Here is a 13929-nt window from a genome sequence, read left to right as displayed (position 1 = left end):
GCGGGACCAGCGGAGACAAAGGAGCTTGGCTGTCAGGTGGGACCAGCGGAGACGAAGGAGCTTGGCTGTTGGGCGGGACCAGCGGAGACAAAAGAGCTTGGCTGTTGAGCGGGACCAGCGGAGACAAAGGAGCTTGGCTGTTGGCCAGGATCAGCGGAGACAAAGGAGCTTGACTGTTGGGCAGGACCAGTGGAGACGAAGGAGCTTGACTGTTGGGCGGGACCAGTGGAGACGAAGGAGCTTGGCTGCTGGCCGGGACCAGCAGAGACAAAGGAGCTTGACTGTTGGGCGGGACCAGCGGAGACGAAGGAGCTTGGCTGTTGGGCGGGACCAGCGGAGACGAAGGAGCTTGGCTGTTGGGCGGGACCAGCGGAGACAAAGGAGCTTGGCTGTCGGGCGGGACCAGCGGAGACGAAGGAGCTTGGCTGTTGGGCGGGACCAGCGGAGACAAAAGAGCTTGGCTGCTGGGTGGGACTAGCGGAGACAAAGGAGCTTGGCTGTTGGCCGGGACCAGCAGAGACAAAGGAGCTTGGCTGTTGGCCGGGACCAGCGGAGACAAAGGAGCTTGGCTGTTGGCCGGGACCAGCGGAGACGAAGGAGCTTGGCTGTTGGGCGGGACTAGCAGAGATAATGGATTTTGGCTGCTGGTTGGGACTAGCGGAGATGAAGGAGCCTGGCTACTGTGCAGGACCAAAAGGAAGGGCCAGGGAATAGGTTGGGAATAGAGAGATCATCCAACCAGTCAGGACCGGTGAAGGGTGAAGGAGTTTGAGGGTGTGCAGAAGGGAGGTGACAGGCTCCGTGTCCTCCAAGTCAATGAGCCATTCCTCAACCTCTGGCTCTGGGAGGGACCAAAATGTGGGTGCAGGCTTCGGGATGTACCAGGCGACGGGCTCTGTCTCTGGGACGGGCATTGTGGCTGGCTCTGGCTCTGGCTCCATATTTGGCACTGGCTCAGGCTTTGGGTCTATGGTGGTTGTAGGCTCTAGCACTAGGTCAGTGGCGGGCATGGCGAGGGACTGGATGAGCTCTAAAAGACAAGTGGGGACTGGTTTGGGTGCTGTAGGGTTGGGACCCTCCTCTCTCTCACAAACGGTGGAGGGGGATCCACAGTGAAAAAGCACCCATTCCACATACTCACAAAGCGTCCCGCATGGACCATCTCCAGGCAGGCGAATTTTCGTCTGGACATTGAGTCCTGCCCAGAAAACACAGAGGCTGTCATCAGGGTAACGAATGAGGTGAGCCAGATCTAAGAATCTCTGAGTGTGGTCCTCGAGGAAGCAATCCCCCTGTGAGAGATGGAGGATCCTTCCTGCTGCTAGATCCATCAAATTGGTTCAGTTTCTCTGTCACAGTTGGTTGCAGGAAGGGAGAGTAGAAGCAGTATCTATTTGCAACAGTCAATTTTATTTACAAAAGACCAAAACAAAAAACACACTGGAGACCATGAAAGAGCAGGAGATAAAGCATCCCAACATAATAGACGAGAACCAACCATAAGCTGAAACAAATGGGGATTAAAGCACATGAGGCCAAATCAAAAACCATGACAACAAACAAAGGAAAACTCAAACTAAGACAAAACAGGGAAAACACAGATGAAATCAGACAATTAATGATTTGATCGAAGACATGTAGCCTTGGTGAGCATAAGAGACTTCGAAAACTTTTTTAAATTAAAACAGTAGTATACATTTATATTTAAGATTTATGTTTAGATTTAAAATTTAGATGCATATTTATTTTTTTAAATATATTTAATACAGTTAACTTTGCATTTGGATGACCATACTATAATTGTTTCAATCAATTGTGAAAGAGAAAATTTCCATATGAAAAATCTTTATTTTTTAAAACTTTATTCCAAAACACACATGTACATCTGTCTTTGCCACACCATGTCTTGTATAATCATGTTGGTAGCAGGTCATTACATAACCAATGTTAATTTCCCTCATTTTTGCATAACAAGATTGAAAAGAAACCCATTGCTTGTCTGGAGAGAAAAAATGCTTGTGTGTCAGGATGCAGGAATCAGCAAAACACTCTGGAGAACCATCTTTTATTATGTCAAATCAATTTCAGAGAGAATTCCGGCCTGACAGTCCCACATAAACACTTTTAACCTGGATGAACTGAACTGGTTTGTGTCAACTGGCCAGATTTCCATCAGCTTTGAGTACACTGTGAAAAGGCATTGAACAATGACTGGTGTCATGAGCATCAGATAATCACTCTGAGATTCCAACTGCTTCGTGAAAATGAGATTTTACTGTAACTCAGCCCTGTTCTCTAAACACAGACAAACATTCGAGCCTCCTAAACAAACATGCTACTGCATCACAGTGAAGTTCAGTGGAGCATTCTGGATTTTACCAAACTAATGGCAAAATCACAAAATGGAAAGAATTACAGTTTATTCTCTCCAAAAAAGGTCATTTATCATAACAAAGGAAATATAGAAAATACTTAACATGCCTTCTTGCGTTCTTGATGATAACAAACCTCATTATTTAAAAGGCTAGTTCACACAGCCAGCGACATTTCAATCATTTAAAGTTGACTTTTGGATTTAGTATGTTGGGAAACACAACTGCCATGTTCATACTGAACCAACAAAAACCAACATGGTTAAATATCCCGGTGACCGATCTAATGAAACCCAACAACTATTTGGTGTTCTCTTCAATCTACTGCTCTGTCATTACAATAGTTCACCTGAAAAAACAAAACAAAACTGAATATACTTGCAGAGTTACGAATTGCTTCATCTTGGAACGAGACACCAAATTGAGCTAGAATCTAGAAGCATTTGATTGCGTAGAGTATGTTGCAGACCTAAAGATTCTGATTGTAAGGTAGCTACTCGAAAACAGGTCTAGCCATGCAGACATGTGGCAGCGCCTTACATTATTGCTTTGTAAAGGAGGACAACTGGGACTTCTATGAGTGACAATGATCTAGACACATACTGTAACTCCTAGAGTAAAGGTATATTCATATTCGGATTCTTTGATATATTAGGAGAAAACCTGAACATCTACATTGTGTGCAAGATTTCAACATGACACTGAAATCAAAAATATAACTTAGTGCATTCATGAAGGTAACAGCAGGAACAACACAGAAAGCAAAATAACATCCTGAGAAGGAAATAAAAATGGTGGTTGGTTTTTAAGTGTGCACATCTGATATAATTAACATTCAATGTTCATTTTTAAACAAATCATTAATCACAAATCACAGTCAATATCCAGTTTCAGATCATGTTATCATTGTTTTTGTCAGTGTGAACATCCCTTTAGTCTGTTGTGTAGAAGTCAGGAATGGGGAAATGTTGGTAAACTTCATGCCCTATTCTACATGTAATTCTCTTTCTTACATCTGCAAATGGAATGATACAATCTATTGTGAGAGGTAGGAGGAGGAATTGTCTGTTGTTCCCACACTTGTAGAAACAGGATTTATTCAGCACTGCATCTACGTCCATTCTGAGCAAGTGATGCTGGGTCAAAAGAGCAGGGCTATCAGACAACTGTACACTTTAAACCTCAGGGAATGCTCCCTTAACATGATCTGAGATTTGGATCTGAGATCAACTTCTCGAGAGGTCTTGATCCAATCCAAGTCCTTACTCTTGTCTGACAGAGCTCTGCTTGGTTGTCTAGGTTTTGTAGAGATGACGTGAGACTTGAATCTTATCACTATATTACAGGTTTAGAGTCCAACTTTGTCCTTTTGAGTCTTTGAAACCCCATCCAGTTTTGCATAAAAAGATGGTCCTGTCTGTTAAATTGGTGTGGAGTTAACAGTCTCCTCTACAGCTCCACCACCAGGCAGATTCTCTCTCTCTCTCTCTCTCTCTCTCTCTGACTGTCTGTCTGTAGCAGGAACAAGGCCTCTTGTATCCGCCGGGAAGACGAGAGAGCTGCCAAAAGGATAGTGAGCTAAGAAATGTTGCCGAAGGAAGCTGTAAAGAGAGAAAAGAGACCGGAGAATGAAAAAGAGCATAAATTATTCATGTGATTGCAGGAAATAACATGTAGAGAAGGGATGTGCATCACAGAACCTCTGTTGTTAGACATTTACTCACTATCTCAAACCTTACCTTCTCATCTATAAGATCCCTCTGGACCTCCATGTTCTCCCAACTAATGTGCATTTTATCAGGGAGATATTCAAAGCCTTAAAAACATCCCCATATATAACCATGTATCATGTGCACATTTCAGATGTGAAGGCTGTTACTAAAGGTACACTCTTAAAAACTGAATGGCAATTGAAGAACCTTTCAGTGAATAGTTCTCAAAAGAGCAATTTTTTTAGTTTGAAGAACATTCATCTAAAGAACCCTTTTCCACTATAAAGAACCTTTTTTGCTATGGAAAGACTGTATGGATGTTAAAGGTTCTTCATGGAATCATTGATGCCAATAAATAACCTTTATTTTCAGATACCTTTATTTGTCCACAATCCCAAGGAGCATATATAAGAGTTTCATTTAATACCAGAAAGTACAGGGAAAAAAACTACTTTAATATCTGTATGTGCAGCATTTTAGGCTATTTACAGACTCTCCAAAGTCTCCTTATAGGGATAGTTCACCCAAAAATGAGAATTCTTTAATCATTTACTCACCCTAATGTCTTCCTAACCTGTATGACGTTCTTTCTTCTGTGGAACATAAAAGATGTTTTGAAGAATTTTCATACAATTGAGGTCAATGGTAACCAAAACCGCTTGGTTACCAACATTCTTCAAAATATCTCCTTTATGTTTTACAGAAAAAGAAAGAAAGCCATACAGGTTTGCAAAGATATGAGGGTTCACTTGGCTGGCAGCCATTTTATATGTAGACAATAGGCCATACAAAATAGCGATGCGAGAAACTGAGCTTTTTGAAACTCTGAATCAATTGAACCAATAGCTCTGTAGCGATTAAGACACATACCAGGACATATCGCTTGAGAGTGGTTAACCCTTAAAAGCATACCTCAGGTCTTTAGTGACCCGCGACGTCATTCACTACCCTCCTCCTCCTCATTCATTTTTAAAGTTACACATCAACCTTCTTAGTATTCCTTAATCAATTCATTATAAACAATATAACAAGAAAAAAAAGTGACAGTGTCTGATACACAATGATAAAGTGATATTTCACTCATAGTTACTGAGGCAGAAAACAAAAGAATAGGAAGAATCATCAGCAAAACTTGAAATGACTCAGTGATTTACTACAGAGCAAGTACTGAACGCAGTCAAATATTAGTGTCTCTGTCACTTGATGCTGGATCTGATGAAGAAGCTGTCAGTGATCAAAATATTGATTTTGAAGAAGCTGAAAACGATAGTTTTGAGAATATGTTTGAGATGGCGAATATGATGCAGATGCTGAATGTACTGGGAAATGAGCTCTGATGAGGACAGTGATGATGGCATAAAACATACCAAACTGAACCCTTCCAAGCTCCAAAAGTTAACAAAATATGCTTTATTTTATTCTTCTGTAATTATTACTCTAATATCAGGAGAGTTTTATATTCATGACAGGTAGAGATCCATCCGTGTTAGATATAGATCCGGGTCACTAAAGACCCGGATATGTAATAATGATTGGCAAAACATTCATGCATTTAAGGGTTAAGGGTTTACCTTGAGATCAACAGTCTCTAGTGTCAAACCACTGAAATTTCGATGACTTAGCCAGTTTGATTCCACCAAATCAAAACAAAAGAGTCACAAAGGATTCAAAATTTAATTTAATCAAAAGTGCCTATTATTAATACAAAGCTAATATCTATTGTCTGACAAAATTACATAACATACTTCAGATCACATGTACTGCAATATTTGACAACAATGGTATCTGAGTGGTATCTGTATTGCTTCTTTTGCTAAAATTACCCTAAAAATGGTTTCTGTCTCATTTCACCGATTTTACGTTTAACTGACTTCCATTCCTTCCAACATAAGCTCATTGGAAAAAGACGCCTGTACCTAAGTTTTTGCTCGTACTCGTACCTATACATACAATTTCCTGCATTTTCCAGCTGAAATGAACACTAGTGAGAGTAAAACACCAACAACTTTTAGTGCAAGATACATTTTGACGTTTTCATCACATAACCAGCTCCCTAAGGTTCTTGTAATGTAGTAAACTCACCAAGTACAGCATTGCACTTGTTACATTAGTGACAGGCTGCCATTTGTCTCATTAGATTTTAAAAAAGAGCAAAAAACTGGTATGGATTTGCACAAATATTGTTCAAATTGTAATTTGACTAGTGTGTACTTTTGCTTCAGAACCCCAAAATTCGTAACATTCAGATGTGCAGCAAGCCATCATTCATACTGGAAGTGAGACAGACCGGCCAGATGTTGTTTGAGTGGAGGTTGTCTAATGGTAGCAATCAACATAATTCTCAAGAACATCATGGTTTGCTATATTTCTTATCTGTCACCAGCAGAGAGTGTTATGTGTGAAAAATGCAGGAAGGATCTTTTCATCAAGGGCAGAAACAAAAAGGACTAGAAAAAAAATCAGAATACATTATAACTGTAGCAGCTGACAGGAAAACCTGCATGATTTATTATTTATTTATTTATTTATTTTTTGGAATGCAATCAGTTCGTAGGGATTGTTAAAAAAAAGCTGATTGCAATTTAGAGATGCGTTTCTTCCGGGCCTGGGCAATCAATGATAGTCTTGTTCAATCTGACGAGAAAGAACATATGAAAATTAAAGTTAAAAAAATATAAAAGTATCATGGAACGACCAATTCAAGTCACCGAACAATGGACAATCAGAGACAAACGCATTTGAGGAAAGGAACAGGTGGAATGGCTTGTGCTGCTGCGACATCAAATGACACAGTGCCAAAGCTGCTGAAAGTCAGAATGATTGGTGAATGTGTGTTATCTGCAGCATGTCTCTGATGAAGACACCTGATTACTGACACCCATCTAGTAACATTTACAATGGAAAGAGAGAGACCAGAGAAAGGGAGAAGGTTGAGGAGTTAAGATACTGACCCACTACTCCAAACAACCCGATTTCAGTAGAAAAGTAGTTTTTTCAGTAGCATGTGAATAATAGCAAGTAATAAATGCTATTTAAATATCTTAATTTAGCTAAGGCTTAGTCCTGGGTTAAAGGATTAGTTCACCTCAAAATGAAAATTTCCTGATAATTTACTCACCCCAATGCCATCCAAGTCTTTCTTTCTTCAGTGGAAAATAAATTAAGTATTTTGAGGAAAACATTTCAGGATTTTTCTCCACACAATGGACTTCAATGGCAACCAGAATGTTGAAGTTCAAATCAATGCAGTTTCAAAGGGCTCTGAAGTGCTTCAAAGGGCTCTGCACGATCCCAGTCGAGAAATAAGGGTCTTATGTAGCGAAACGATTTGGGCCCGGTTCCCCAAAACGTTCTTATCACTAAGTAGTTCTTAACCTATTCCTTAACCTCTCTCTTAACGTTATGGCACGATTCCCGACACGTTCGTACGCTAAGTATATCTTCTGTAAGTCACACTTTCGTAAGGTTGGTCTGGACCACTCTTAGCTTTACCTTATCACTGTTGCAGGTCTATACAAATATAATTCTGAAGTTTTAATACACCCAGACAGTGTTCAATTAGGCTAATTCAAGTGTTTTCATGCAAAGAATAAAATTGTCATTACACTGATTGTTGTTAGATTTTTAATTATATTATTATACAATATTATTAATTTAATTAAAAAGCGCTTTTAAAGGCCAGTGAAAGCATAGGCTACTGTCAGTTAAGTCCTATTCGGACGCTAATATTGTTTCTCATGGGCTTGTATGGTATTTTAAACATTTATAGGGGTAAGTCGGTGATTTTAGTGCTGTCCGAATCCATAATATCAGTGTTTTTCTCACCCAACCCACGTAAAAATCCCTGGCCAAATTAGTACCTACGGTTTTTTGACAAACAGGTCGTGTGGTAATTTAATTGCCGTCTGAATCCACATTTCTGAGTTTACAAGAAGAGATTCAAAATTCACGGTTTAAATCCTTTTTGATCACTGCCGAGCACCGTACATAAGATGTACACTTTTATTACTGAAATGCTGGAAAGTGTTTACAAGAACAATATTTCATCGCAGCTCCACCTCAGCGAACAAAAATGGGAAAGAGAAGAAAGCACGTAAAATTTTTGAAAAGGTTATTGTGGCAGCAATATATGTTACAATTTTAAAATATGTAGGCTAGGCTATTATAGGCTATTATAGTTTGGATTATTTTTTATAATATCCAATAGTGCTAATAAATGTAATTTCAACTATTTCTGAAGTGCTTCTTTAATAAAGAACACCACTTTCTCACATAAACAGCCCCTGCACGAGAGAATAATTGATTCTCGAGCCATCGATATCAAACAATTCAGCACCATCGCCACGGACAGCGCCCGGTAACGTCGCACATAAGAAGGTATATCTCAAGCAGCTTTCTAAGGTATAGTTCGGGGAACACACTTAGGAACATAAACAACTTTGGTAAGATATAGCTTTCGAGTCTTCTTAGCGCGCTAAGAGTGAGCGTTATCGGGGAACCGGGCCCTGTCATTTTATATATATAAAAAAATGTATATACTTTTTAACCACAATTGTTCGTCTTGTGCTGGTCTGCGACGCGCCACGTATTACGCCATCACGTTGGAAACCCTAAGCCCTGTCTGTGAAACCAGGCCTATATGTCCTTGTTACACGTTACATGTAGTTATGTACTGTAGTAATAATGTACTGTGTATATGTGAGCCGTTTAACCAAAGACAAATTTCTATCACTGGTTGATAGATAATAAAGTCTTTTGAATTTGAATTTGAATTGAATAACTATAAATTACACATAATAACATGTATGCAACCAACCCTTAAACAAACTCTAATCCTATTGTTATGAACCCAGTATGGGTTATATTTGTGGGTTGTTTGTTTTTCCTTTGTTTGGTTTGCAGGATGGAGTTAGGGTGAGTGACGTCATTGATGACTGAGGAGTTACACCTGTGTTGGAGCTGATTGACTTATTCTTACTTTAATAAATGTTATTCCTTTTGATCATTATCCAACGTGTTGTCTCCTTTGTCGCGGCTTGCGAGCCGGCCGTGACACTGTAGTACATGCATTTAATTATTATTACTCAGTACTTAAATTTATAATTACGCTGAAACAAATAAACTATAAAATAAAGTGTAACCTTATAAATTCTATTTAAATTACATATCATATATTTGAAGAGTTCAGATGCAAAAGCCTCTAAGTACCATCTGAAATTTTCTTCTAGAATGATCATTTTTATCAAGCTCGTATATTTAAGTTCAGTAATTTCACTTGACAATGACAATTAATAGGCCATTTTCATTGCCATTTAAGTGAAATTACTGAACTTAAATATACGAGCTTGATAAAAATGATCATTCCAGAAGAAAATTTCAGATGGCACTTAGAGGCTTTTGCATCTGAACTCTTCATTTATCTGATATATTAAAATGCTGTGCTGTAGAAAGAGTCATTTTGAAATAACACAGGGTTTTCATAAATAACAAGGTTTGTTTTTGTCTGAATGTTTTAAAAAAGAAAGAAACAAGCTGAAAATGTGAATAGAGAAGCTTGTAGCAGATGTTGGGAAGGGCCTCAGGATGCTCTCCTGATGGAACCAGGCATATGGAAGAGACAAGCTGATTACGCTAGCGGATGTCTCAGGGAGTTTGTGTGGGTCGCTCTCAGAGACTTCCCGTCAGGTTCACAGTGTTTGCTACATCAACATTTAATTGGCTTGTTGAAGACTTATCATTTCACTGAGCATCACGAAATCCATCCTGTTTAACGATAAACAATTCTACATTTCCTATTGTGTTTAAAATGTCTTCAAAGTAGTACAATGACATTTCCCAGATCTTCATTTCCTGGTATGAAATGAAACATTAAAGCCTTTCGATTTTACAGTTCTCCTAAATGGCATACAAGCAAAGTGCATGGCAACGCACGTAAAAGATTCATGAAAACATGCATTAATATGTACGAACCCTTTTCAGGAAAAACGTCTACACAATATTAGTGTTTAAATACACATGAGGAGTCCCGAAGGCAGCGAGCGACATCTCAAACACGACAATGAGACTAAAAAAAGAGACTTTTCCATGCAACTGACTTGTTTTGTTAACAGGAGCAAATGAATGCATTGTTTGCTATGATGAAGCAGTGGATCACATGTTTTTCTCTTTGTGTGAGATGTTTAAAGTCCAATACAATGGGGAGGTTGGGTGGTAATTTGGAGAAGAGTAATAAGGTTTGGTGTTTCAATAGAAACAGCAATTATAGTGTTGGGAGAATCTGCCTCGCTCTCGGCTAAATTGCTTCGGTTTGAGGAAGGGATGAAGAGGGCTGAAGAGGGCTGAATTACTTGGCCTTGGAACCAAAAGAACAAAGCAATTTAGAAGAGTACAGAGGCAACATTTCAGAGCATAAATACCAGATAGCAATTGGACTGAAAGGTCAATCTAAGCCTCCGAATCACTCATGTGAGCGTTATGAGCTTTAACAGAGAGAGCAAGATAAGTCCATGTTGATCATTAATAAACAATGCTAAATTATTGGGCAGGGGACAGAAAGCTATTACCCTTACTGATATATATATATCGTACCATGGTACATTGATATATACTTTAGACTTTTGCTAAATGTATAAAAGGAGCTGTTTTGTTAGCGGGCAGTCGTGTTCAGGACATATAAAGAGCTCAGGTTCAGGACATATAAAGAGCTCAGGTTCAGGACATATAAAGGTTCAGGACATACAAAGAGCTCAGGTTCAGGACATATAAAGGTTCAGGACATATAAAGAGCTCAGGTTCAGGACATATAAAGGTTCAGGACATATAAAGGTTCAGGACATATAAAGAGCTCAGGTTCAGGACATATAAAGGTTCAGGACATATAAAGGTTCAGGACATATAAAGAGCTCAGGTTCAGGACATATAAAGGTTCAGGACATATAAAGAGCTCAGGTTCAGGACATATAAAGGTTCAGGACATATAAAGAGCCGAGGTGTGTCCCGAACCTCTTCCCTCATATCTCTCACTCCACTTTCCTGCTAAATATCCAATGTCCTGGTAAAGGAAAAAAGCTGCTTAAAAAAGCTAATCAGGACATATTTGTGACCCTTGCTGGCAAAATGACTCAGAATGAGCAAATTTTCCAAAATGAGTTCTTGTTATTTTCACATTCTCCATTAAAAAACCTTTAAAAATATCTCTGATTTGTTGGATTTCGATAGAGTCAGTAAAGCCAATTTTGAAAAGTTTTCTGAAGGTTCCAAAACAAAATCACCTAGCAAACATAACTTAAAATCCATGGTAATAACACCAAATTTGGCACACACCAAGTCCAAACCGATATCTATAGGGAAAATATATGTTCAACCTTTTCTGCTTAGCAGTCAGTCTGAGAAGTGTGTCATTGGTCAAGGGCTACACATGTAGCAATCCATGTAGCAGAATCATCCAACAAAATATCAATAATAACAATAAATAACAAACTGCCCATCTCATGTTTATATAAAAAAGGAAAAGGATTTTTCCTGCATGGATGTGTGGCCAGATTAATAGTGATCAACACAGCTATAGTAGCAAAGTTCATTTTAAAGGTATAGTGGAGGATCTTTCCGAATTTTAGATAAGGCCCGCCCTCTCCACTTTTTTGTTAGATTGATTCACCAGAATGATTGACAATTAGGAGGACCAATAGTATAGGTGATCCACCCGGAAGTAAAAAATCCTCCACTATACCTTTAATACAGTCGTGACAGTTTCATATTGTGTCGATGCCCAAATATTGTTCAAGACTTGCAACATTAATGTCCACAACCATCTTGTTTCAGTGGTGGCACATTATCACTGAAGTAGTCATTAATAAGTTGAGCTAAATATCCCACGTCAATTGCTCCGAGAAGATTAGCTGAACGCAGTGCATTTAAAGCATTAGCCACCGACTGAACACTCACTATCAACTTACAAAACAAGCATATATTGACAAAATATTGAATGAAAAGCTTGAAAATTTGAAATTTATTTTTCATGTTTTCAGAGGATGGATGCTTTCATGACATCACAATGCACGGCACGTATGATTATGATTAATCACGGAAGGCAATATTACGATTGGTTAGCAACATGCTGGTTTTGTTAACATCATGGGTATGAAAATCACATCTCTATGGTTCAGACTAATCGAGAATTCGCTAATTTTCTGTTCCACGGAAGAAATAAAGTCATACAGGTTTGGAACGACTTGAGGGTGTGTAAATGATGACCGCGTTTTAATTTTGGGTTGAACTATCCCTTTAATTCCCAAGAATTAAGAACCACAAAAAAAACTCCTACATCAACGCCAAAAACACTTGCCCCTTCAGTTAATTTACATCGACATCATCCAAAACGTAGATCAAGACCCTTTTATGACCAGAGTGGTTGTCTAGTCTTTCACCCAATCAATATTTCATATTTTCATTCATGCCCACTGAATCAAAAATGACAGGCCGCTATAGACATCCGCTGGAAACCCTGCTGGCTGAGAGACGCGTCTAAGAATAAACTCGCACAAGCTGTGTCCTCCAGCCATGCCAGCCCAACGGTCCCCAGGAGACAGATTTAACTCGCACTGACAGGTGATGTCAACTATCAGAAACCAACTAATCAGCTTTGGCGGGACTTCTATTCGACCGTCCTCCTCTCTCAAACACCCTTCACCTGTTTGAACCCCCACACGAGTCCTCTGTTTGAACCTCAGGTGAGGATTTTTCCATTGGGTGGCTCAATTAGATTCCTTTATCACAGCACGGAGGCCAGGACTTGGTGAACTGTTAAATTAAATTTGCCCCCTAAGCTGTTGGTAGAATTCCCTGACACAGCGTTTAAGTGGTCTCTAATTCCCTCTCCTTGTTAATGTGGGGTACACTGGGGTTTGACACTTGCTGAGGCGGGAGTTCTGAGGACGTGTCTCGCTCCGAGGAGACCCTGATACTTTGTGTCTTTAACTACGGGTTGTCCTTTGAAACTTTGAAAGTTGGATTTAAGTGAGCTTCAAACAAAGAGAAACTAAGAGCTTTTGTAGCCCAAAAAAGACTTGCATCCCAAAAGACTCAATGCCGGATAAAACATGGATATACAGTGTGTTATGTTGGTAGCACTTTTCACTAAGGTTCCATTCGTTAACATTAGTTAACGACGTTGGTTAACATGAACTGACGATGAAAAAATACTTCTAAAGCATTTCTTAATGTCAGTTCATGCTAATTTCATAAACAAAGTTTAATAAATACTGTAACAAATGTATCGCTCATTGTTAGTTAATGTTAATTAATGCATTAACTAATGGGATATTATACAACAGTGATTTCTGGTCTTCGAATTTGATTGGCTGATTTCTATTCTATTCTATTCTATTCTATTCTATTCTATTCTATTATTATAATAATTCATTAGTGCTGTCAAATCGATTAATCACAATTAATCACATCAAACATAAAATTATTTGTTTACATAATGTGTGTGTATATACTGTATATTATTGTATTTATATATAATATATGTGTCTGTGTGTATATACAATATATAAATATAATAATATACTGTACATACACATATATTATGTAAACAAATAATTTTATATTTGATGTGGTTAATCGTGATTAATCGATTTGACAGCACTAATTATTAGGGCTGTCAAACAATTAATCGCGATTAATCGCGATTAATCGCATCCAAAATAAAAGTTTGTTTTTACATAATATATGTGTGTGTACGGTGTATAATTATTTTCTATATATAAATACACACACATGCATGTATATATTTAAGAAATATTTGCATGTATATACTGTGTATATATATTTATATTATATAT

At 38.6% G+C, this 13929-nt stretch overlaps 1 protein-coding gene across 3 annotated transcripts in view; it reads right to left on the bottom strand.

Moving 5' to 3' along the window:
- Positions 1-219: 219 nt before the first annotated feature.
- The window catches only part of samd10b (sterile alpha motif domain containing 10b), a 78273-nt gene continuing 64563 nt past the window's right edge, over positions 220-13929 (bottom strand). For all 3 annotated transcript variants that reach the window (XM_079849839.1, XM_079849840.1, XM_079849838.1), the window contains one exon: positions 220-3973. In XM_079849839.1, the coding sequence (XP_079705965.1) occupies positions 3951-3973 (23 nt within the window). In that variant the 3' untranslated portion in view covers positions 220-3950. The remainder of the gene's footprint in view (positions 3974-13929) is intronic.

This window comes from Squalius cephalus (genome assembly GCF_949319135.1).
Source record: "Squalius cephalus genome assembly, chromosome: 18".
In the NCBI taxonomy this organism is placed as follows: domain Eukaryota; kingdom Metazoa; phylum Chordata; class Actinopteri; order Cypriniformes; family Leuciscidae; genus Squalius; species Squalius cephalus.
This window is presented reverse-complemented; position numbering and strand designations above follow the sequence as displayed.